The sequence below is a fragment of the Arachis stenosperma genome, chromosome 4 (assembly GCF_014773155.1).
Source record: "Arachis stenosperma cultivar V10309 chromosome 4, arast.V10309.gnm1.PFL2, whole genome shotgun sequence".
NCBI classification, from domain to species: domain Eukaryota; kingdom Viridiplantae; phylum Streptophyta; class Magnoliopsida; order Fabales; family Fabaceae; genus Arachis; species Arachis stenosperma.
This window is the reverse complement of record NC_080380.1, coordinates 134844075-134870154: the sequence shown is the minus strand read 5'-3', so window position 1 is coordinate 134870154 and position 26080 is coordinate 134844075. Positions and strand designations below refer to the sequence as shown.

The 26080-nt window shown below is 31.9% G+C and overlaps 6 protein-coding genes across 7 annotated transcripts; 3 read left to right on the top strand and 3 right to left on the bottom strand.

Annotated features, from left to right (window-relative positions):
* The first annotated feature begins 485 nt into the window (after positions 1-485).
* LOC130976348 (uncharacterized) lies at positions 486-3143 on the top strand. Its single transcript, XM_057901198.1, has 2 exons — positions 486-720; positions 2382-3143. The coding sequence occupies exon 2, from the start codon at positions 2406-2408 to the stop codon at positions 2982-2984; it is 579 nt and encodes a 192-aa protein (XP_057757181.1). The 5' UTR covers positions 486-720; positions 2382-2405; the 3' UTR covers positions 2985-3143.
* Positions 3144-3683: 540 nt separating this feature from the next.
* On the bottom strand, positions 3684-4995 carry LOC130976466 (NAD(P)H-quinone oxidoreductase subunit S, chloroplastic-like). The gene has a single exon (XM_057901342.1). The coding sequence runs from the start codon at positions 4778-4780 to the stop codon at positions 4325-4327; it is 456 nt and encodes a 151-aa protein (XP_057757325.1). The 5' UTR covers positions 4781-4995; the 3' UTR covers positions 3684-4324.
* Positions 4996-5654: 659 nt separating this feature from the next.
* Positions 5655-8461, bottom strand: LOC130976400 (uncharacterized). The gene is made up of 7 exons (XM_057901263.1): positions 8342-8461; positions 7156-7501; positions 6970-7063; positions 6476-6597; positions 6222-6365; positions 6026-6115; positions 5655-5909 (listed from the first exon to the last, which is right to left on the bottom strand). Exons 2-7 carry the CDS (start codon positions 7480-7482, stop codon positions 5859-5861), a joined length of 828 nt encoding a protein of 275 aa, XP_057757246.1. The 5' UTR covers positions 7483-7501; positions 8342-8461; the 3' UTR covers positions 5655-5858.
* A 1304-nt stretch (positions 8462-9765) lies between these two features.
* On the top strand, positions 9766-13104 carry LOC130976247 (digalactosyldiacylglycerol synthase 2, chloroplastic). The gene is made up of 5 exons (XM_057901052.1): positions 9766-9918; positions 10297-10642; positions 11043-11309; positions 11415-11764; positions 12069-13104. Exons 2-5 carry the CDS (start codon positions 10361-10363, stop codon positions 12670-12672), a joined length of 1503 nt encoding a protein of 500 aa, XP_057757035.1. The 5' UTR covers positions 9766-9918; positions 10297-10360; the 3' UTR covers positions 12673-13104.
* Positions 13105-14112: 1008 nt separating this feature from the next.
* Positions 14113-17670, bottom strand: LOC130973174 (ATPase GET3A). Of its 2 annotated transcripts, none has more exons than XM_057897612.1 (7): positions 17323-17670; positions 16354-16478; positions 15710-15860; positions 15379-15489; positions 15040-15178; positions 14819-14934; positions 14113-14590 (listed from the first exon to the last, which is right to left on the bottom strand). In XM_057897612.1, the coding sequence occupies exons 1-7, from the start codon at positions 17581-17583 to the stop codon at positions 14552-14554; spliced, it is 942 nt and encodes a 313-aa protein (XP_057753595.1). In that variant the 5' UTR covers positions 17584-17670; the 3' UTR covers positions 14113-14551. The 2 variants fall into 2 exon arrangements, with proteins under 2 accessions (XP_057753595.1, XP_057753594.1); XM_057897611.1 differs by having other exon boundaries at positions 14113-14573; positions 17323-17668.
* Positions 17671-23398: 5728 nt separating this feature from the next.
* LOC130975593 (uncharacterized) lies at positions 23399-25387 on the top strand. The gene is made up of 3 exons (XM_057900364.1): positions 23399-23684; positions 23859-23950; positions 24419-25387. Exons 1-3 carry the CDS (start codon positions 23399-23401, stop codon positions 25385-25387), a joined length of 1347 nt encoding a protein of 448 aa, XP_057756347.1.
* Positions 25388-26080: the final 693 nt, after the last annotated feature.

The window sequence follows — 26080 nt, the reverse complement described above, 5'->3', positions numbered from 1 at the left end:
AAAAAAATTATTTTATATGGATTTAAGAAATTTAGTATTATTTGAATTAATATTAGTTAGAATCACTAATATAATTATTTTTCTCTTAGATTCTTAATTTTATTTATAATTTATACTTTTAGTATTAATTTATATTTTTTAGAGTATATTTTCGTACTGTCGCCAAAATAATAACTTTAAAAAAATTATTTTTGTCATTTTTATATAAATAGTGCCTCTCTTACAAAATAATTAAAAAAGAAAATATTTATAAATTAGCACTGGAATATACTACTTAAATATATTTAGTGGCAGAATACAATCTGTTCTAAAATAATATTATATTTATTTTGTCTATAAAAAAAAATATAATAATTATTTTGTAGTATCTTTTTCATTTAATTAACTTGTGTTTAGCATGTGTCAATGAAATTAATTTTGTTATGCGGACAAGTACATATAACTAAATCCAAAGTCGTAGTCTCAACTATGAATTAATGGCTTGAAAAAATAATATAATAAGTTTTACTTCCATCTCCATCCTTTGGATTCTTAAATGAAATCTTTAATTGAATAACCATATCAAAACTCCTTATTTTCCATTTTTTTGTTTTGTTTTGTTCTTCCCCAATCAGAGAGTAACGGTAGCATGATCTATGCTGGGACGGTTACCAATTTGAACGTTCCACCACTCAGCTGAGGAATCCACCGCCGCCGCAGTCCTCCCTTCCAAAGATCCAGGTTGGCTACTCTATTCTCTCACATCTGAATCAATTTCAGAAATTATTAATTCGACTGAATTTGAGATTCATTGAACTGTTACACATCCAAATCTACCTGAATCTGACTGAAATTTTTGTACAATTAGTGAATGATTTCTTCTTATAATCCCCTGTACTCTCCCACGTACTCACATTCTATTAAATCTATCGTTCCCTATCAGATCTTTTTCTTTTCCTTCTGAAATATGAGACGTGGAAGAAATTAAAGGATCTTCTTCGTGTGAAAGAAAAAAAATAAAAAATAAAAACTACGCTTATCTATTTGTCTTCATGATGAGTGTATTTACTACTTGGATCTATGCATCTACCTTGAGAAGTGGATTGTAATGGATATGGATTGGGGAGGAAAAGAAGATATTAGGGCAAACTCAAATTGGTAAATTAGAAACTAAGAATTTCGTTTTAGGGTGGTGGCATGCTTATTGCTTAGAGACTAGAGTTAATTAAGATCCAGCATGTATAGCAAGACAACAAATTAAGTCAATTTTGAAGTTCTCCATGCTAGTACATCATTGTGTCTTTTTGTATCATTGCTTTTCTGGTTTACTAATATAAAACAAAAGTGATTAACTTGCGCAGTTTTATTAGATTTAGACTTGATTTGGTAGTGTTTTTTTAGAGAGGTGCACCTCATTATTTGTTTGGTAATTAAGAAGATTGCGTGCTTGCCCTTGCCGTTTTTAAAGGTTAGCGATGCACTTAAAGAGGTGTTTTTCATTGTACTTCTCAAAATTAGAAAGTCTAGTGTAACTTTATATATTAACAGATATCCAATTTTTTTCATATTAATATTTATTATGTTTTTTTTTTTAATTTTAAACATTTCATGAAAGACAATTGTTTTTCTTTTGTACTTATTGAATGTCATTTTTACTTTTTAGTTTGATTTATCAAATATAGGTATTACAAGTTTTAAAAGACTATCTTTCAAAAGTAGCTTTAATAAACTACTTTCCAAAAGTAAAAAATTTACCAGACCGGCTTTTACTAATTAAACATGTTATTGGATAAAACAACTTAATACCTGTAAGCTAGTATGTTTCCCTTCAGCGTTTATACATTTACATCCATCATCTATCATAGTCATCATCTTCTTCTCTACATCCATATCTTCTTTTATACCTTCTATATATCCATAAATCTTAAAATATTTATCATCTTGACTAATTTCATATTTGTATTATTTCACAAATTTAATAAATAAAAAGTGGATCAATATGTATGCTAGTGCATTTTAATTCACTAGTTAACAAAAAGGGGATTGGAGTGTTTTGGATTTTTGGTTTCCAAATTCTTTTTTTCCAATTCTTTGCCTCAATTTAACTACCCATAATGTCCATAAAGCAACTTCTTATCATCATGTATGCAATTTTCAACTACAGCACTTATTAAACAAATTATGCAGGGTTTTCATTTATTTTTATCCCATGCTACTTTTAAATAGTCTTCTCACCATTTGAAGATATCTAACTTGTTTATTACTCCGAGTTAACTGTATTCATATTGATAAAAAAAAATGATGGCTTGACAAGCACTGGCATGTCTTTTACATAAAAGAATGGTGCGAGTCGCATTGCATTTATGTTAACTGAAACCAACACATTTTGCTTGCCGTTGTAGATTGACGAGGAAGAGAAAAACAAAATGAAGGTAAATTCCGGTAGAGGGCGAAAAGTGTGCTTGGTGATAACAGGTGTTGTGATAGCAATCGTCTTGCTAATAGTGATACTAGCAATGACAGTCTTCAAAGCCAAGCATCCTGTCAACACAGTTGACTCACTAAGGCTACAGGACTTGAAGGTGAGCTTAGATATCGCCCGACTAAGTGTCGATTTGAACGTGACACTCGATGTGGATGTCTCAGTGAAGAACCCAAACAAGGTGGGATTCAAGTACTCAGATAGCTCTGCTCAGCTCATTTACAGAGGGCAACAGGTGGGTGAAGTCCCTATACCTGCTGGAGAGATTTCTTCTGATGAAACCAAAGGATTCAACCTCACCCTCACTATCATGGCGGACCGGTTGCTTTCGAATTCTCAGGTTTACTCAGATGTCATATCTGGTTCATTGCCCCTCAGCACTTTCGTGAAAATGTCAGGTAAAGTTAGCATCTTAGGATTTATCAAAGTTCATGTGGTTTCTTCCACAACTTGTGATTTTGCTGTGAATCTTTCTAATAGGACAGTTGGCCACCAAGAGTGCCAATACAAGACAAAGCTTTGATTATTTGTTTCCAGTTTAGGGGTGAAGTGAATATCTAGGACTTAATATAGTAGACTGTAAATTTTAGTTAATTTTTATATCATTTATTATAATTATTGGTGTACGTGCAATACGATTGTAATTAGTTATTATAAGGAAAATACGAGTTTCAAAAAAGTTAAAAGAATAAGTGCAACTTGTAACAATACAAGATTAATTTTTTTTTATAATTTCAATCGAATACAAAAAAATTCATGTTGTATAATCGGAAGTATTACAATAAAGTAAACAAAACAAAAATGATCTAAATTAACAATTATAACTTTTAATCAATTTTAATTATAAAAAAAATTGAACAAATTATAGTTGTAATTAGAGTCCACCTTGGAAGAGGATAAGTGGATAACCCTAGGCTTGAAGAAAAGAATCCACAAAAATACAGACAAAAGGAAACATGGGACGTGTTACATTTTGTGGTGATTAAGATTAACTGAATATGGCCAAGTTGAATAGTGTCAATGAAATTAAGTTTCCAAATCAGGACAATGAAGCTGTGGTCCATTTTCATTCGCACATATACTAAGAACAAACATTACACGGAAACGTGAGAAAATATAGGTTATTTTATCATTTATGCTATGCCTTTTTTTAACACTAATAAAATCTAAAATTAAATTAAAAAAAAAAAGACTGTGTAAGAATCTGGACTACATTAAAATTTAATGATATATAACAAAGTAAATAGTGTCTCCATAGGAATAGGATACAATAATTTTGTTATGCTCAGAGAATGTTTTCTAGCCAGAAGAAATCTAGCTTCCAATAGGAATGCTGAGGCATTTTTGTTGTGCTGCTTCTTATCAAGCACATATTCTGAAGATGACAGACACATTCTCTCTACTCTTTAATATCTGTTTGATATTATAATTCTGACAAAAAATTATCAACTTAAATATTCTCAAATCCCAATTTCATGTTATTAAGAATTGATTTTAGTTGGAAGCAATGAACAAGCATAGGATTGAAACACAAGACTAGACCATGAAAAATGAAGTTCTTCAATTGATTCAAGAACACAGAGAAGAGCAGGTCATAAAAAAAAATTAAGTGAGAACAACAACATTGGATCATATTTATCTTGCAACATTTTTGAAATTTGAAATTGAGGGAGAGTTACTAAGATGAAATTGATATTAAGTTCTGCATTTTTTTTAAGAATGAATTATTAAAGAGTAACACAAACATTCAAGTTTGTCAAAAATCATAGTACAAATACCATATAACTCAGAAACAAAAGAAAGAGAGGATTTACAGAAAGAGAACTGAAAACCTATGACTCCATTGATGAATTTGGATTCTACTCAACGTGACAAGGCAAGAAGAGTTCCATGTTTGGATTTGGAAGGTGGATTTTCTTCAATGAACTTCTGCAACCCTTTCTCACCACCAGGAAACCCACCAGTTAGCCCCATCATTTCCTTCTCAAAAGCATCTTCTGATACCTCAAAGTTCTCTTCCTCCTCCTCCTCCTCTTCGCCACCACTATCCGGTTGCGGCCGCGGTTGCGCTTGTTGCCGGCTTTCAACTACCACTTGCCTTTCAAGCTCTAGTTGAAGGCCTTTTTCTCCATTGCATATCCCTCTCCCTCCCATGATCTCAACTATGTTGAACTTGGCATGAGGTTCAAAACTTGGTTTGTTGTGATGATATGAAGGGTGCTTTAGAGGGTAGTGTGTGAGGTTATGATCTTGGCCTAGGAACTGAGTTCTTAGAAGAGAACCATGATGGAAGCCATAAAGGGTTGCAAGAGAAGCCATTCTCTTTATTTTCAACTGCGTTTTATTATGATAAAGAGAAGCATGCTAGTTGTTGATATAAACATACATGAGATATATTAATGTTTGCAAAGAAACAAAAATTAAATGGAAAAGATTTGACATTTAATTCTAACCACAAATTAGTTTCGTACACAGTACATACACATACATGGTTTGTGGTTCATTTTAGCTGCACAAGTATGGTTTGACAAGTAACATGCAAATTTGAAAGAAGCTGAATGAATTGGTGATGTTCCAAGTGTTAAGATTCTGAGATAAAATATCTACTATGGTTTTATGACTTTCTATATATAATTTTGATAAGCTTGTCTATGTTTTTATCTTTTTTTTTTTTTAAAACTAAAAACTAATGTTTTTTATACGATCTATAAGTATCATTTGACTATTTTTTATGAATAAAAAAATTTTCTTTTGTAAAAAAAAATCTATAAAAGATTATATTAGAATTATTTGACCCTAAAATAGTTATCCCAAAAAGATAAAACTAATCAACACTTGTAAAGACCATACAGAATTACAGGCCATATATTTATATTTGCAAAATTTTTAACATAATAAATCATTAAATCAAACTATTTTGTTGATATGTTAATACATGAATAAATATTTAAAATCTTTTCACAAAATACATAGAAATTTTTTTATTCCTTGGATATTCGTAGAAGCAAAACTCACAATATTCTCTCTTCATTCTCAGCATTCAAACGCCATGCATGCTCAAAGAAAATATTGGCAAAACTAAAAGAACAAACCATACATCAAACATGAATATCACTTGACCTCAAGAAAAGTTAGTCTAATTTACCCTAACAAATATTTTTTTTTAAATCATAATGAATAGAAAAGAATTGAAAGAAAATAGAGAAAACTTATGGGAAAAAACAAAGCTCCATTTACGATTAGAGATTCTAAACATCTACAGAACATTCTCAGCCATTAACATAATAACAGACATTCATTTCCATTCTACATAGTTACAAATATGGTGTAATAGTACTACTAATTTTGAAACTCACTTCAATTCTTTTCTTACACTATTGAGCTATGGTTCCTTACTTCAGCTACTGGTGGGAGGAGCGTGTGACTTCTCAATAAGCATCTCAAGTCTCTGGTCACAAATAATCATAAAATCAGTAAGTAAAGAGAATTTTCCAAACAGAACAAATAAATATAAATTCTTTAATAGATACAATCCATGCTATATTGAGAGAAGGAAAAACAGACCTTTACTGATTTGTTGACTTCTTCAAGTTTATTAAGCAGCAATCCTCCGGGTGATCTGCGGTCTAGAGCGGAATAGGCCACACCCGGCGTCTGCAGATGAGAGTATGATAGTGTTTTATATGAGAAAAATTCAAGCAGTGTAGAGCTCTTAGAACTATATGCTGCAACATTTTCAGAAATGGCTGTTATATTATACCTTCCAACTTTTTGATGGTGATCTCATAACAACTGATCCCTCAGTTGCTGCAGGCATATGATCCATGTTTTCCACATTTGTGCTCGGAGCAGTCAACTTCCTCCGTACATCTCGCAAACTCTTTGATGCTTCCGTTACAATAACCTGCAGATCAATTCCAGTCCTTCATGATCCCCCCTTTTAGTATTATAAAGTGGAAAAAACCACTACTGTTAAAAAAGAAATTGAATGTATAGGATCATATTTTGTGTCACCTTTCTGAAAATATCAGGATCAGAAATTCCTTGAATCTGTAGTTCATCTACAAGTGCTGCTTTTCCACGTGCAATACTTTCGACACGGAAAGTACGGATTCCATATATAGACTGCAGGCAACCTTGTAAAAGAACGGGGAAGAAAATTGTTGGAGTGCATAGTGAACATCAAGTATATGAGGTTTCAACAAGAAGATCAAAGCTAGGACTTTGTCCATTTTAAACACAAGTGTTCTCTTAATTTGAATGATATAAAACATCCTAACACACAACTTATAAGGTGATAATACAACAACAACAACAACAACAACAAACAACAACAAAGCCTTATCCCACTAGGTAGGGTCGGCTATATGGATCAAACGACACCATTAGATCCTATCATGTATCATGTCTACAATGAAACTGTTGACACATAATAAGGTGATAAAGGTTCGTAATTTAAACAAAGCATGGCAAGGAAATGATTTGGTAAATAAGGTCTGCATGAGTACCTTGTTCAATAATAATATCGATCACCAAAGAAAGAGGTATATGCCTCTCAATCGTCACCTTCCCCCAGAAGGGTATATATGAAGGCCTTGACACCTTACAAAGGTTGAGAAAACTGGTCACCTATCATTTCTCATTTCATTACCCGTATTACAAACTCGTGATCATACAACACTATTAATGCATACCTTGTAAACTATTTCGGTAGGAGTGATGTATAATCTACGAGAGGACAAATCCTTCCGAAGCACATACCGCCTGATTGGCAGGTAGAGCAACATAATAAGGCCAACACCCCAAGCCAAAGCCAGGAGCAATGATATAGATAGCCATATGACCGTATCATATTTAAGGCTATTGCTTGCGAGTTCTTCGAAGGATGCCGAATACAGTATCTGTTCCAAATAATCTTCTTGCCCTTTATCATCATCACCTGATTCGGACATAGGTTCTGCAAGTATTTGATCTTTTTGTGACCTCAGTTCTGGGAGGCCATCTGCATGACCCATCAACATCTTTTCCAATGATGATCCACTATTAAACAGTAAAGGGTCACAAATAGTAAAAGATTAGGTCCAAAAATACTATAAAATCTTTTCTCCTCGTTCAAGAAGTACACACACAGAACATTTTGACATAAAAACTTCCAAAGTTTTCTACATAGAGACATGGCGAGCATTCGCACACATACACACATAGTTGAGTTTTTTCTTTTCTATTTTTTCTGATCAGTAATCTCCTAGTTACAGAGCACTTATGCCGAACAAGTATCATCGAGGGTTAGTTTTCTTTCTTAGGACCTAATCTTTTACTATTCTTGCAGCTGCTTCAGTAGAGAGGTGTAATTTTGCTAACACCAAAAAAATGTGACTACTTCATAAGGTTAGCAAACAAGGGTTTATGCAGCATATGATCACACTGACTTAGCTGAACTGAATTGAATTGCATTATAAAGAATACAGAAAACTCATAGAGCTAGTTTCCAAGAAGCTTACCAGTAATTCTTCTTTTTTAAACGTATTTACATATCTAAAAAAATTTAAAAATAACTTGACATATTTCCCACACTATTATCATTCAAGACAAAACATGACAACAAAATGCAATAGCTAAATCAAACAACAAAACCTTCTTCACATAACTAAGTAAGAAAAAGGGGAGGGAGGGGGGATCAGAAAAATGAAATAAACACAAACAGCATGAAACGAGTTGTCAGTGCACTTGTCTCAGAAGCACGAATTGAAGTTGGTATCAAGTTTCCTTCTTTACCAAACAGCTATATAGTAATTATAAAAAAAAAATAAAGATTACTACGAATTCTTCAAGTAAAGTGAAATGGGGGTATGAATATGATGAGAAAGGTGAGAACTTTACCTCGGAGTTGGGGGAAAAGAGCACCAAACGTTCAACTCAAAGTGAAGTGGAGTTTCCAGAAGAACGATGTAAGGAGCTTAGGCTTAGAGTTGGCAGCTGAGGAACACGTGCCAACCAAATTTGACACAAATATATGTTTCTTAACGATGTACACTAAAATTAAAATCAGGAACTAAAGTAAGTTATTAATATAAAATATATATTAAAAATAAATTAAATTATATATATATTTATATATAAATATATTAATAGATATTTAATAATTAATTTTAATATATAAATAATATTTTTTATTTTTTTAATGTAAAAATTATAATTTTTTTTTCCTAAGCTATATATAAAAAGAATAGATTACTTAAAAAACTTATCTTTGACTTTATATTAATATCGATTATCGAGTAATTTCTACTGTATCATCTAGAAATTAAAAGATAAATTATATTTTATTGTCTATGATTATATCATAAATATATTTTATATATATATTTTAATACATAAAATAATAACAATTTTAATTAATACAATATACTTTTAGTTATATAAAAATAAAATTTTAAAAACATATTAAATACAGTTTAAAATTACCTAGATATTTTTAGAGTTTTATATCTAGAACAATAAAATGTATACAACAAAATTAATTATTTAAAATTTATACTACATATTCAGATGAATTTAATTTTAGTATACTAATAATATAAAAAAAAATTTATATAATCATTTAGTTATATTTATGTATTTAAATTTTTTTAAATAATAAATTTTAAGGTTAATTATTTTTAGTAATGTGATAAATTAATAATAAAAAGAAATTAGATAAACATGTTTGTAAAATATATTTTTTGTCTTTAAAATTTGATAAAAATTTTAGAAATACTCCTAAATTTTATTTTGTTTTAATTTTGTCCTAAAAATTTTCGATTTGCATCAAATATACTCTTAACAACTAATTTTTCAAAAAATTTAAGATCAATTCAATAACAATTTCATAAGAACAACTCCTAATATAAGCAAATTAAGCATAATTTTCATGCATTATTATTAAATTGTTCTTAAATTTTTTAAAAATTTAGGCATCGAAAATATATTTAATGCAAATAAAAAATTTCTGAAATAAAATTAAAATAAAATAAAACTTATATGTATTTTTAAAATTTTTACCAATTTTTAAAAAAATAAAAAATATATACTTTACCCTTGTGTTTTTTTAAAAAAAATGTTATTACACTAGTTTATCTTTTTTCTTTTCTTTCTCTTTTTTTTTTTTTTTTTGGGGTGGTGATTACTAGTTTACTACCCTAGGTCGGTTAACCCATTATTTTGTTTTCTTTTAATAATTTGTGGGGACTAGATGTAAAATTGTAATTGGTAGAAAACCGTTTAACAGTTCGAAAAGCTGACTAGGCCATACGTCACCGTTTCGATACACATCGAGCATATTCTCTTTCCTCCTTTGCGTTTTCAACATTCTCTCTCTCTACTCCGCCATTGATTTTCCACGAATTTCTCTCGCTAGCTTCAAGTCCCTTCCTTCACCACAACACTTTCATTCTCCCTTTCTTGTTGATTTCTTCAAGGTACATTTTCCCTTATGAACAATCTCTTACTTTTTACGCCATCAAGATTATTCCATTTTTCTTCAATTGTTTCTATATCTATATGTAAAGTCTGAATTTTTTGGGTAATCGAGATTGGTAAAACAACAAGGGGCCAAAACTGGTATCTGTGAGTGCCAATTAGGTGTGTTTTGGTTTTGAAATGAGTCCTGATTTTTTCTGATTCTCTTTTTGTTCTGACTTTTGTTAATGGTTTCTTAATTAGTGATCACTGATCAATTTTTTTTTTCAATAGAAATGAAAAAGCAGATAAAAAATTACTGATGATTATTAATTAATTTTTATTATAATCTATGGTTTAAGACATAAATGCAGGCTAATGTTTGTTCTCTATGACAGTTAAAGCAATTAAAGTGATTTTTCTGAGGTAGGATGAGATTTTGCTTTTGAACCTGAAAATCAGATGGAAAAGAAACAGCATATTGCAATTTTCACCACTGCCAGCCTTCCATGGCTAACAGGAACAGCTGTGAACCCTTTGTTTCGCGCTGCATATTTTGCCAAAGATGGGAAAAGAGATGTAGTTTTGGGGATCCCTTGGCTATCTTTGAAAGATCAAGGATTAGTATACCCCAACAAGATTACATATGCTTCACCCTCGGAGCAAGAGCAATATATCCGTAAATGGCTCGAAGAGAGAATCGATTTTGTGCCAAAGTTTAACATAGAGTTTTATCCAGCAAAGGTGATGATTCCTCTCATTGTTTTTACTCTTTCCCTTTAATAGGGATAATTGCAAGTTAACACACAAAATCAACATAAATGACATGCAGATGTGCAATTTGGAGATCAGAAGCTGTTGTTGGCCATCATGAAAATATATGCTTTTTTTCTCTTTAAATGGTTTATAAAGGATGTTTTAAATGGGGATATGCGATCTTCATCACTGATATTTTCGTACCAATATGTTTGTCTCTCAAGTCATCCGATCCATAGATTGTAACCATCTATCACTGTTTAGAATTCTCCCATTTCTGTTCCTATTTGCTTTTGTAATCAGCTATCACGATGCCTTATTGCTATGTAGTGGTGCTAATTTATGATTTAGTATGTAGTTGCTAATGCATGATTCATTTATAATGTAGTTTTCAAGAGATAAAAGGAGCATTCTTCCTGTGGGAGATATTTCAGAAATTGTCCCAGATGAAGAGGCAGATATTGCTGTTCTTGAGGAGCCCGAGCACCTGACATGGTATCACCATGGGAAAAGATGGAAGACTAAATTCAGGCTAGTTGTGGGAATTATTCACACAAATTATCTGGAATATGTGAAGCGAGAGAAGAATGGAACTGTGCAAGCATTTCTACTGAAATATCTAAACAACTGGGTTGTTGGTATATACTGTCACAAGGTAATTTATTATATCCTCAAGGCCTTACATAAAGAAAAAAAGAAGTTTACACTTGCAAGCAATGCATGCTTGTTTTCTTGGAGTTAATTAGCTATATAATTTCAGGTAATTAGACTATCAGGTGCCACCCAGGATTACTCTGACTCCGTCATTTGTAATGTACATGGAGTTAATCCAAAATTCATTGCCATTGGCAAGAAAAAGAGGGAACAACAAAAGAATGGAGAGAAGGCCTTTACCAAAGGTGCATACTTTATTGGGAAGATGATATGGAGCAAAGGCTACAAGGAGCTGTTAAAACTTCTTCGTGTTCATCAAAAGGAATTAGCTGGGCTTGAGGTTGACTTGGTTGGCAGTGGAGAGGACTCAGGTGAAGTTAAAAAAGCTGCCGAAAAGTTGGAACTTCCAGTTAGAGTTCACCCGGCGCGTGATCACGCTGACCCTGAATTTCATGAGTAAGTTACATACTAATTTGCTCGTCTTATGTTTTGGCTCCATTTTAGTTGAGATGATCTACTATAGAAGGTTTTGCTTATTGATAACATGATGTATTGTGGTGTGTATTTTGGAAAAGAAAAAAAATGGAAATCTGATGTGATATTCATTGCTCAATTGGATTTTTATCAAATTTATATATTCATTGTTATTATTTAGTTGGAAATTAATGAATTCAAAAAATTTACACTATGAGATTTAGGCAATGGAGTTGGGATAGAATTTAGGCAAAAAATTTATACATTTTTTTTTCCTTTGTTGCAGTTACAAATTGTTCATAAATCCAAGCACAACAGATGTGGTTTGCACAACCACAGCTGAAGCTTTAGCAATGGGAAAAATCGTTGTGTGTGCCAACCACACCTCAAACGACTTTTTCAAGCAGTTTCCGAACTGTTGGACATTCAACGATGGCAATGAATTTGTTAAACTCATACATAAGGCACTGGCCTCCGAGCCTGCTCAACTCACTGACGCTCATATACATGACCTTTCTTGGGAGGCTGCCACCGAACGTTTTCTTAAGACTGCTGAAATTGACAAGCCCTTGGAGAGAAAACTGTCAAGAACTACTTCAAACTATATGTCTGCCACAATGAGTCTGCAGGAGAGGATGGAGGACGCATCGGCATTTGTTCATCATGTGGCTTCCGGGAATGAAATTTCGCGAAGGATATTCGGTGCCATTCCAGATACCTTGGAACCAGATGAAGTGCAGCGCAAGGAACTTGGGATAACTGATACTCCCAAGAAAACTACTCCCAAGAAACAAGACGGTGCAACTCCAGATAGCTTGCAACCAGATGAAGTGCTACGCAAGGACCTTGGAACGACTAATACTCCCATGAAACAAGCCCAGCCAAATTGATATCGGGAGGTTTATAATTCGGCGAAATTCTTGTTCCTTGTTACTTGGGGAAAAAGGAATTCATGCCTGGAATTTTATTTGTAAAGGTAGCATCCTCGTATAGCATAGGCAGGTTTTAAATTAGTGCTGATTTAGGCTAAACCTTCTATGGCTATGAAAATGCTGCAAAATTAGTTTGTTCTAACTATTTTATTTGTTGGATGATTGTTGAGTTTCTCATTGTTTAGTTCAAAGCCAGTATAGCAAAAGGCACTAATAAAGCAGCTTCTTGAAATTTTGTTTTAATAAAGTTGAGTTGGTGGTAATGTGATTTGTTTGAAAGTGTTTATGTTAGAAGTGATTATGACAGAATGAATATTATTTGAGTGATGCTAATTAAAATCTCTATTGTATGGTATAGTTATCAAAACATACTCCTGATGTTATTGTGAAGAGCAAGGGACCGATTGCCAAAACTTATACTCACTAAATGAGCTTATGGAAGTTATCCCTTGGCTTTTTGGCATGTTCTGCTGCCATTGATAAAGATCATTCAGTAAATATCATGAATTCTATTATATATTTCTATTACTTATATAAAGAGAATTTCCTCTCTTATGGCAAATTTTGTATTTTTTAAAATATTATTTTTCTTTTTATCTTATTGGTGAGATTTTAGATTTTATTCGTTTCTGATATCATATTAATCCAAATCCGAGTTGCACTAACCGTTGAATAGCCCTAATTTTGGACTCAATAATTTACGCATTTTTTGAAAAATTAAAAAGTGATTTAACCAATTAAGTTACAAATCTATGAATAATGCTATGGTGCATTATATCTTTCAAAGAAGAGTGAAGATTGTTCTTTTTATAATAGAAAAAGAAAAAGGATCATGAACATGCCCATGTTCTCTACAAATTAGTGAGAATCTTCACTTTGCACCAAATTCTATTCTTCGCCAAATAAATTCTCCAAATTTATATATTGTAAATTATTATCAAAATGAATAATCATATACATCCTGTATGAATACAAAACAATTAGCAATTTGGACCTTAGCTTATCCTGCATTTCATTTGAGTTTGAGACTATCCATTCAACTCTCAACCCCTCTCTTGAATGAATGTCTTTGGTTATAAAAAGAAAAAGAAGAAAAGCAATAAAATAATGCCGCTTCAAAAATATGCAACAATTTCTCGGTGAAAACTCTTATGCAGTTGTCTCTATATGAAGTTGACATTTGAGAATCGTTAGATGATTTGACAAGTTTGACTAGATTATCATCTAATGGTTCTCAACTATAAACTTTACATGAAAACAACTGCATGTAAGTGCTCACCTAATTTCTCTTAGTAGTTGATAACCAATGTGTTTCTAGTAATGTCTTCTAAGAGAGATGAGTAATTTTTAAATAGAGTCTATAGCATACATGTAAATCCTTATTTGACATGCATAGGGTTGGAATATCAATAATAGAAGTGCAGTTATCATTGAAATTAATTTAATGAAGTCAATAACAATTTGAGTACAAAAAACATGCTATGGTATGACTTTGCCTAGCTAATAATTTCTTACCAAAAGAATCCAACACACAAATAAACAGCACTACCATGACTTTGGAAGATACAAGGAAGCAACATTATTCAACTAAATGAATCGACTTAATAGGAAAGCTTCATCTATGTTTATAAACTTGAAAACCAAAAAAGCTTACAATGATAACTATTGATGAAAAGATGTCATCAAACCTTTTGCTTCCCCTTTTTGAGTGTATTCAATTCTTCCTCAGCCTCTTGTAACTGATCCTTCAATTCTGATACTCTTCTCTCTAACCATTCTACTTGATCTCTATTAGATAATGGTTGGTAAGGTGTCAAAAAATGTCTTGAAAATCCTTTTAGAGCTTCGACCCCAGTAACCTATAAAGATCCCATAGCTGATCAAAGATTTACTAAAAGTTCACAAAAATCAGCTGAATTCAAAAGCAAAATTTTAAGTCCACTTTGGTGTTTGTTTACATTCTCAATATTTTCTATTTTTAAGATTTTGCGAACAAGAAGGCAAAAAGAAGACAGAATTAGAAAATAGGATATTATTGTCTTTAATGTTTTTACTTTCTCCTTCACAAAATCCTAGTTATTAACTCAAGGACATGAGAACTAACCTCTTCTGGGAGCAATGGCAGCTTGGTAATGTTAAAGTCGTCATATAACATGTAAAATTGATCAATATACTTTTGTTGCATTTTCATTCTCGCTTTAAGTAACTTGGATTCAACAACTACAAACATATAAAAAGCGGCAAGAATACTCATAAATTCATAATGCAAGACAGAGAAATTAAAAATAGACATAATGAGATATCAAAGACATGGGAACACACTACCTTCGTCTTCAAAGATCACTTGGTTAATAACGATGTTGTGTGAGTCAATCTCGAACTTTGTAAGTTCCTGAACCAATCTCTCTGTTTCATATAATGAAAGGAACTCCGGAATACAAACGCAGACAAAAGTTGTCATGTCCTGTGATCAAGGAAAATAAGCAGATATGGTGATTGGAAAGCCTTCAACAGTCCAACTGGTTAAAATTTTATGCATTAAAGATTCAATTTTACATAAATGGAGATACGAGGCTGAGCCTCGGTGCAATAGTAAAATTGTTGCATCGTGACCTGGAGGTCATAAGTTCAAACACCCTTCCACATGAGGGGATAAAATCTTACCGGATCTTTGAATTGCTTATTAACTTGTTCGATCACATCCTTCATTCCTTCAAGCTTCCCAAGAACTGCATCTTCATTAAAATCATCATCCATTCCAAACATGCGAGTCATCTGTGATGAAAGAACAAAATTCGAATTATTCCATGACTGGTGAAGGCATGCAAACTCTGAACATATAATCCAAATAGTTTGGTGTTGGGAAATAGAATAGTCACAGACTCGTAGTTAAATCTGCATGGAATATACATATTTAAGGGTCCAGAATATTGAACTTTTCACAAATTGTTTAGTAGTCAAGGCAATAAAAGGAATTCATAAACCTTAATCATACCTGGTTAAATAAACCACCAAATTTATTTTTCAAGGACATCATTTTTCCAAGACCTTTCTCTAAAATTGATGGGAATTGCAAGAGTCGGAGTGTATGGCCAGTTGGAGCAGTATCAAAAACTATTATAGAATAATCCATTGTCTGCACCAATCTATATCGATTAAGATAGATCAATCCACAGTGAAGAGTAAAGAAACAGTTGAATTGAGTTAATAAGGGATGTTTAAATCAGAATAAAAAAATACTAGGAGCACCACACGTATTTAACAAACTTCTAGATGAATCAAGTATGCATTCAAGAGATTGGATTTTTCTTTTGCCAAATATCAGAAATGTCAATACAAATCAAGTGTCAAGATTCAACATTCTAAGCTCGGCAATAAATACATTCACTATTGTATAATTTGTATATTCATAAATGTCCCATGAAATTGATGAGAAAATGTAATCTTCCATACTTCTATTCTTTCTGTTTGGCATTTGAAGGACTCCAATCCTCATATATGGGTTACCAACTAATTGATTCTACCGTCATAAACATTACACACATGACATCAAAAATATCAATCGTAATAATTCAATAGTAGACATAATATCAAGTCATATTTTCGTAGTTAAATAAAAAAAGATGACATCATTCTTACTTCAGCATCTCAGCAAAGCTCATCGCCTCATCAATCCCAGGTATTGCACCTGCTAGCTCCGAGACCAGACCGTCCATCCCTTCAGAAGTGCCCACATCCTCATGCTCAACAGTGGGATCCACTTCCTACAATGGAAAACAATTAAGATAAAACTAACACCAAGATGAATGAAATAAAAATAAGATCATTTTGGATAACAAAAAAAACTCAAACAAACAATGATTCAAGTGTGAAGCACTCAGTAATTAATAAAAGGTCCAAGAGAGACAAATCATGTAACCTGAATTAGTAAAAGAGAAATAGTTAATCATTCAGATAAATAATTGACTCATCGATGACAACAGAATCATCATAGCTATACCCCCCCCCCCCCCCCCCCCCCCCAAACAAAAAAAAAGGCTTTACTTTTCTACACTCATACAAAAAACTATTAATATCTAACCTAACAAGTAACAACATGGCTACACAATAGATCATACACAAAACTAAGCTTCACATGTTCTTCTTATATCACCAATCTCTCTCTGAACAATAAAGCGTGAAAATTGAATCCTTTACTAAACAGGAAAACCACTGCAACAACCTAAAAAGCATGAACATTGCGAACATTGCATATCTCATACACACCTATAAAAGGCACAACCACTATAAATCCACAAAACCACCAGTTCCAAAATAGAAAATAACAGCAGCAGCAACAAACAATACATAAAGTATGTGTTTTGCTTGGATAAACAATCAAAACCAACAAGCTTTCTTCTACAGATCTCAATTCAGGGAGCATAAGCAACTCCTCTTGCAAGTTGCAAATTCTCTTCACACAAGCCCCCATTCCCAGGGCCATTGATTCATTCAGCTTCGACTCAATTTCAGAAATTTGACCTAACAGCATGATAATCGAGTCCAAAAAAGGAAAACCACACACGAATAAGGCATAAAGCACTAAAATTGGGAAGCTCTAATTGGTACCATAGCATAGAGATTGGTGAAGCCATTGACCAAAGTTGGAGTCTTTGTGAATCGCTGTTGAAAAGCATCGCTGAGATTGTGAGCTGGGTCGGTGGAGATTATGAGAACAGAGTCGCGAACAGTGGCGAGAAGAATCGAGAGTATTGAGCTGCATGTGGTTTTGCCAACGCCACCTTTGCCACCAACGAAGACCCATTTGAGAGTTTCTTGTTCTAGAATGTTCTGCACCGTTCCTTCTGGCAAATTCTGCTGATCTGCCATGGCCACACTGCTCCTGTGTTCTCTCTCCTCCTTTCTTTCTTTCTTTCTTTTTTTCTTTCTTTCTTTCTTCTCTGATTTATGTTTTTTTTTTTTTTTTTTTTTTTGGCTTTGATGGAATATTCGAAAACACAGTTTGAGAGAAGGAGGAGTAGAAGAGTAAGAAAGAACCATTGTGTTTTGTACTAATTGAAATAAAATTTTAAAAATAATTAGGATTTAGAAATCAAGGACAAACCAAAAAAATATACTTGAATTATCTTGCCGTTCATAAAATTTCTTTTAAATTTTGTTATTAATAAAATATTTTTAAATTATTTAAAAATATAATAACAATATTAAATTGCAATTAAAAATGACTAAATTTTTTATCACAGTGGAATATTTTTGTTATTTTTTAAATTATTTGAAGATATTTTAATTAATAAAAAAATTTAAAAATATTTTTGTTAATAATAAAATAATTTGAGTGTATTTTTGTTAATTTTTGCTAAGTGATCAATCATGCTTGAACATGGCATATTTTAAATTTTGGGACAAATTAGTTTATCTATTGAAATATTCTTAAACTAATGTAGAATTAAGTAATATTTTCAATCTCATAAAAATGTAGACGAATTATTCTTTGATAAAGATATAATAGTTTTTAAATTTTTTTAAAATTTTTAGATTAACTCTTTTATATAGACGAATAATTTAATTTGAGAATTAATTTGTCTAATAAATAAAAATTTAGATATTGATTTAATTATTAAAATTTGTTGACAATTAAAATATTCTACTAAAAATTTCTTAAAAATTACTTTGAAAATTTATTGTATTCATTATTAATATTTCAATCATAAATTTAACGAAAATGTTAAAGAAGAGTTAAATTTTTTTTAAAGTAAAATTACTCGTTTTTTTAATAATGTCTAAATTGATAAAAATAAAAGACTGTCTCAATTTTTTAAATTATTTATTCAAATTTTGGTTAAAAGACATTAGATATTTCATAATGGAAGTCAAATAATCAATTTAAATTAGTCAATTTATTGGAATTTAGATTCGTAGTTGGTTAGTTTTTAGTCTAACAAAAAAAAATAATAGAAGTTAAATAAGATTATATTATAAAATTATGGATAACTAAAGTGAGATCCGTGTGATGTGCAGAGTGATAAATTAGTAATAATATATAGTATATTTTTGTAAGTATTATATTTTTTAGAAATTAATTAATATAAATACAAACTAATGTTAAATTTGATGTATTTTTTATTTAAAATATTTTGTAATACAAAAATTTTTAATATTAAAATTGTACAAAATTACATCTTCATTTGTTGTTTTTTATTTTTGCATTTGTTTCAATGAACGGACTTAGTCTTTTTATATGGCGTTTGTCCTCTTTTTATTTTCGATTTTTGTTAGAGTTTTTTTTTTTCTTTTTCCTATCATATGTTTTTTGTGGAGACATATTTTTTTTGAATTATTGACTTGTATATATTTTCTGATCTATTATCTTTTTTATTCCATCTTTATATATATATATATATTATTCATCTGAAGATGTGTCTTAAATGAAATAAAAAGATAAAGGAGAAGAAGAAGCAACAATAGAAGATGAGAAGAACGAAGAGGAAGAACTTATCAAAATGCAAATACATGGAAAATTTTTAAAATACATTGGAAGTTTTTCAAAACACACCGAAACGAGAATAGAACAAATTCATCACAATAATAATAATTCAGATTCGGAATTCCTATTTTGCTACAAATGTATAAAAATATTTTTTTAATGTATTTTTTTCTTTCTTTTAGTTGAATAAATGTAGGTTCATCATCTTTCAAATAATTTTTTTGTTTGATTTTTTTGTTTTTATTTTTGTTAAGAGAGTAAAATAAGGAAAAACTTGAGAAGGTAAAATAAGAAGGAAAAGATGAATAAATAAAAAGAAAAAGATGAAGATGAAAAAAGAAGAAGCAGCAGCAGAAGATGATAAGGAGGAAGAAGAGGAGGAAAAGTTTTAAATTATGCAGAACTTATCAGAATACAAATACATCGAAAAATTTTCAAAATACAACGAAAGATTTTCAAAATACACTAAAAGTTTTTCAAAATACAGCGAAATGAGAATGGAACAAATTCATCACAAGAATAATTCAATTTCAGAACTTTTACACCGAAATTTTGCTACAAATGCATAAAAATATTTCCTTTAATGCATTTTTTATTCTTCTTTTTTCCTTATTTCTTTCTTTCTTTTAGTTAAATGAATGTAGTTTTATCATCTTCCAAATAATTTTGCAGTATTATATGTTTCTTCTTTTTCTTTATTTAATTTTTTTATTCTTGTTAAGAGAGTAAAACAAGAAAAAATTTGAAAAGGTAAAACAAGAAGAAAAAGATGAATAAGAAAAAAAAAGATAATAATGATGATGAAAAAGAAGAAGAAACAGCAGCAAAAGATGAAGAAGGAGAAAGAGAAAAAATTTTGAATTATGCAACACCAAAAAATTTTCAAAATACGCCGAAATATTTTCAAAATACAACGAAGGTTTTCCAAAATACACCAAAACGAAAATGGAACAAATTCATCATAATAATAATTCAGATTCAGAATTCTTACACTGAAATTTTGCTACAAATGCATAAATATGTTTCCTTTATTGCATTTTTTCTTTTTTCTCTTTATTTATTTCTTTCATTTAGTTGAATGAATGTATGTTCATCTTCTTTCAAGTAAATTTATAATATTATGTGTTTTTTTTTATTCTTGTTAAAAGAGTAAAGTAAGAATAAACTTGAGAATGTAAAACAAAAATAAAAGATGAATAAAAAAAGATCATGATGATGATGAAAAAAAAAAAGAAGAAACAACAGCAAAAGATGATGAGAAGGATGAAGAAGAGTTTTGAATTATGCAAAACTTAAAGAATATAAATATACCGAAATTTGTTAACAACACATAAATTTTTTAGTTTTTACACCGAAATTTTATTATAAATATACAAAAATATTTTTTAATGATTACGACACACAAACTGAGTTTAAAAATAACACATAAAAAACTGAATTATCAACAAAAACATATCCAAATCAATTTTGGAGCAGGCAACACCATCAATATGGCAAAAATTCTACAATAACGATAATAATAACGACGATAACAATAACGACGATACGCATAAGAAGAAGACAATGATGACTATAACAATGATGATCATGATGATAAAGATGATGGAGGAGAAGAAATTTCAACGACAAAGAAAAGAAAAGGAGAAGGAGGTGATGTTGACGACGATAACAAAAGAGAAAAATAATGAAAAAAAAGAGAAGAAAAAGAAGACGAAATATCAGGGATGACGAAAAAGAAGAAAAAGAACGCGGAGTAAGCAGAAAAAGAAAAAGAAAAGAAAAAGAAGAAGAATGTGTGCAAAAAGAACACAAAGAAAAAAGTACACGCGTGAGTACAAATGACTTATTGAACGGGTTTGGTTAATTTACTTGTATTTAGAGATTTATTCCTAATAAAAATAGATAGATATTGGTTAGTTAGATTTCTGTGCATTTAAGATAAATTTATACGTACCGATATAATAAAAACGTGGACAAATAACAAAACGTCACGTGAATTATATTATCTCCGTCAGCATTTAATTTTTATTTTTATTAAATTATAAAAATATATATTATCTCCGTCAGCATTTAATGTTAAGATATATATTTTAAAAAAATAAAAATTAAATACTGACGGAGATAATATAATTCACGTGACGTTTTGTTATTTGTCCACGTTTTTATTATATCGGTACGTATAAATTTATCATTGTACCGTAACAAACACCTTAAAATAATATTACATAATTATTCGTTAATCTTGTTACCAAAAATTTTAAATTTTGTAAATCAGAATATTAGCCACCATCACACGATTATCCTTTTCGGTTTTTTAACTATTTTTCAATTTTTCCCATATCATTCTTCATTTTGAAGAAATTAGATCCATACTTGTACTCAACGTATTTTAAATAAACTATGGATTCTAATTGGCTATTATATAGATAATTTATCTAAATAAATTATTTGAAAAATAATTTTATCAATGAGTTGCTGTATGTACTAATTGTATTAATTAGAGAAGGTAGCAGACAACAGAGGAAAAAAATAATGCATTAGTGATGAAAGCTCAGAGACAAGGGGGGAGGGTGCCAGCCCAAATTTGGCATCCGAAGGGGTATGAAGATGATGATGTGGAACTGTCGGGGTTTGGAAAAACCCCTGACAGTTCACAACATAAAAGAGATCAATAGATCTCGTTCCCCCGAAGTTCTGTTCTTATGTGAGACAAAGAATAGTTCTTCGTTTGTGATAGGCCAATGCCATAAATTGGGGTTTACAAATGTTAGTTGTGTTGAACCTCAAGGACTAGCAGGAGAATTGGTGTTGGCATGGAGGGAAAGTGTAGATATTGCAGTGGTGAAAAGTGCAGAATTTTTCGTTTATTTTAGATGGACAGACAGGAGGCTACAGAGGGAGTGTGGCGTTATTGCAGTGCATTTACACAGTGAAGAAGGACTGCGAAACCAACAGTATGGCACCATTTTGAATCAATTAGAAGGTATGGAAGATCCTTATATGATTATTGGTGATTTTAATGCCATAATGGCTCATGATGAGAAGGATGGAGGGAGGATGAAATCAGTTGCATCTATTGAAAATTTTAATAATTTTATAAATGTACCAGGCCTAATTGATTTGGGATATGAAGGAAGCAAATTTACTTGGTGCAATAAGCAGTTTGGGAAAAATTTGATAAGAGAGCGATTAGATCGGTGTTTGGTCTCTATGAATTTATTGGAATTATACTCGGGTGCAGCAATCTTCCATTTAAATGATCAAGGTTCTGTTCATAGACCACTGCTGTTTGAATCGGAGGTCGAGCAACGGAGGTTTAAGAGGAGGTTTAGGTTTCATGAGAGGTGGTGTGATAATGAGGTGGTTGGACAGATTGTAAAAGACACATGGAAGGAATCTATAGAAGGCTCACCTATGTTTCGTCTTTACACAAAGCTTAAAATTGTTCGACATCGCCTTGTTGAGTGGCAACAACAGCCCGGCAGCAACTCACTAAGACAGATCCAGCAGCTTAAACAGAAGATAGAAGAAGAAAAAAGCAAAGCACAGCAAGCAGACAACTTTTGTATTAAGGTTTTAGAAGAAGAACTTACAGAAGCCTACCTAAGTGAGGAACGTTATTGGAAAGAGAAAGCAAGAGAGCAATGGCTAAAATATGGTGATCAAAACACAAAGTATTTTCACTCAAGGGCGCAAATGAGAAATAAGCACAATAGAATACAGAAACTTGAAGATGAAAGAGGGGAGGTGCACTCTGATCCGGAAGGAATTGGGAGGACAGCGCAGAAATACTTTGAAACACTGTTCAGTTCGAGCTCCCCTGCTAACCCAAGTGCATGGCTCTCAACAATGAGAAGGAAGGTGTCTAGACAGAACAATTGGGCCCTTACAAGACCAATTAGTGAGCATGAGATTAAGAGGGCAGTCTTTTCAATTAACTCTTTCTCAGCCCCAGGAAACGATGGTTTTACAGCGAAATTCTATCACTTCTTTTGGGATACTATTAAAGAAGATATTATAAAAGCAGTCACTAGTTTTTTCTCAGGCGGAAGAATGCTGAGGTCTTTCAATCATACACTCATTTGTCTTATTCCTAAAATACCCGAAGCTGCTACCATGTCATAGGTACGACCTATCAGTTTAAGCTCAGTCTTCTATAAAATTATTTCGAAGGTCTTGATACATCGTATGCAATTTATCATGAATCGGATAATTAGTGATAACCAGAGTGCATTCATAAAGGGGCGGTTGATTAGTGACAATGTCCTAATAGCACATGAGTACATGCATTTTTTGAAGAATAAAAAATTTGGTGATTGGGATCTAGCTTTGAAACTCGACATGAGCAAAGCATATGACAAGGTGGAATGGTGCTTCCTATGGAAGGTTATGAGTCAATTGGGATTTTGTGATCAGTGGATAGGATGGATGAAGGAGTGTGTAACTACTGTTTCTTATTCTGTTACTGTGGATGGTCAACCTAAAGGTTTCTTTAAACCTACAAGAGGTCTCCGACAAGGGGATCCTCTTTCACCCTATCTTTTCATTCTTTGCGCAGAGGGACTCTCCCACTTGCTACACAGAAGAGAACAGATTAATGATATTGTAGGGCTCAGATTAAACAGTAGTTGCCCTACTATTACACATTTGTTTTTCACAGATGACTCTATAATTTTCAGCAAAGCAAATTCTCAGGCATGCCAAAATATAATGCAGGTGTTGAATGACTACAATAGTATAAGTGGACAAGAGGTGAACCTGAATAAATCTGCTGTGTTTTTCAGTCGGAATACACCGTAATCAGAGAGGAAAACCTTTGCAGCCATCCTTCAAGTCCCGAATGTTGGCGCTCAAGACAAATACCTGGGTTTACCAACAATAATCCAGAAATAAAAAAAAGCAACATTTGCATATGTCAAAGATAAAGTTACAAAAAAATTACAGCACTGGAAAAGATCGTTACTGTCGGTTAGCGGTCGTGAAGTTCTAATTAAATCTGTGGGTACGGCTATCCCGATATACACTTTGGGGTGCTTTAAACTACCTGAAATTTTTATAGAAGAAATTCAGAGACTGCTTATGCAATTCTGGTGGGGACAGAAACAAGGAGAAAAGAGACTTCAATGAATTAAGTGGGACACACTGTGTAGACCAAAAAATCAAGGAGGATTGGGGTTTAAGGATCTAAAAGCTTTTAATCTTGCCATGCTCGGAAAACAGGGATGGAGATTGATGACCAGACCTAATTCCCTAGTGACTAAAGTATTCAGAAGCAGGTATTTTAGACATTCTTCATTTCTAAAAGCTGACATTGGATACAATCCGTCATGGGCTTGGAGGAGTCTATTAGAAGGGCGAAAGGTTCTGGAAAAGGGGATTTTCTGGCAGATTGGGAGGAGATCAGCAGTGAAGATTTGGGAAGATTGCTGGGTTGGAAGACAAGGACCATTGACACTGAGACAGAATCAGGAGCCTAATCCAAGCTTAATTTGGGTCTCTCAACTCATCACTGAGGAAGGTAATTGGAATGAGCATCTTATAGCCAACAACTTCACATCAGAAATTACACAGGAAATACTTCAAATAAATATTAAAGAAGAAGATAACTTGATTTGGTACAGAGAAAAAGGGGGTTCTTACTCTGTTAGGTCAGGATATGAGGTATGCTTCAATTTTTTTCACCCGCCACTCGAAAGTCTTCCACCAATTTTCGCAGACAAAAATCTATGGAATTCGATTTGGGATCTTGACTGTCCAGCCAAAGTTAAGGTCTTTACCTGGAAAGCTCTCCATAATGGTTTTCCGGTGAGGCACCAACTGCACGCCCGCATTCAAGCTGTCCCTGCGATATGCCCAAGATGCGAAATGGAGGACGAGACTTTGACCCACTGTTTGCTTAATTGCATTTACTCGCGACAAGTGTGGAATCACATGGGGTTCTTGTTCAACAGTCCAAATAGAGTGGATGCAGAGGATAGTTTTGTCAATTGGTGGAGGGAGATGCAGGTAAAGATAAAACAAGAGAGTTTTAATAAGAAGCAACGAAGTCTTCTTGCGATGGTGCTATGGAGGATTTGGATATCTAGAAACAATTGGCTTTTTGATGGCAAAAGGAGTGAACCGGCTGGTATTTGGGAAGAGGCACACAACATGAACGAAGAATTTCACCTTAAGACAAGTCATTGTTAGTTTTCCTTTTTATTTCCTTCTAGGTTATTCTCATACTTTTTCTTTGGGTTAATGCCCACCTTATCCTTGCTAGAGTTCAGACATGGACTAATATTGCTTTATTGCAATTTATTAATAAAATTTCATATCTTAAAAAAAAAAATTAGAGAGTCCCACATATTTTATATATTTTCATTATAATTGATATAAATTTAGTGTTTTATTTACAAAATTTTCTTCTTAAATAAAACAATTTTTAGATTTTTATTTAAATATAACAAAGCCTCCTCATTTTGGTAATTCCTCGGCAACGGAATCAATCTAACCAAGGGGAATGGGAAACACATTATTTGGATTGAGGGATTTTGAAAGGAAAGAAAATGGGAGGAAAGAAAATAAATGCAAAAGTAAATTTTTTGTTGTTTGGATGAGAAGAAAAAATAAAAAGGAAAGAAAAAAATAGTGTGGAACCCACAAAATTATTTTCTCTCCACGCATGAGAAGAAAATGAAGAAAAATGGGGACAATATGATTAAAATTACACATTTATCCCTTATCATTAATAAATTATAATTTACATATAATATATATAAGGGTATTAATGTAATTTTACACTATTATGATTTTTTTCTTTTCACTTTTCTTTCCATCCAAACAAAAGAAAATTTTTCTCTATTTTTTTCCCATTCATTTTCTCTTATACCAAACAATATA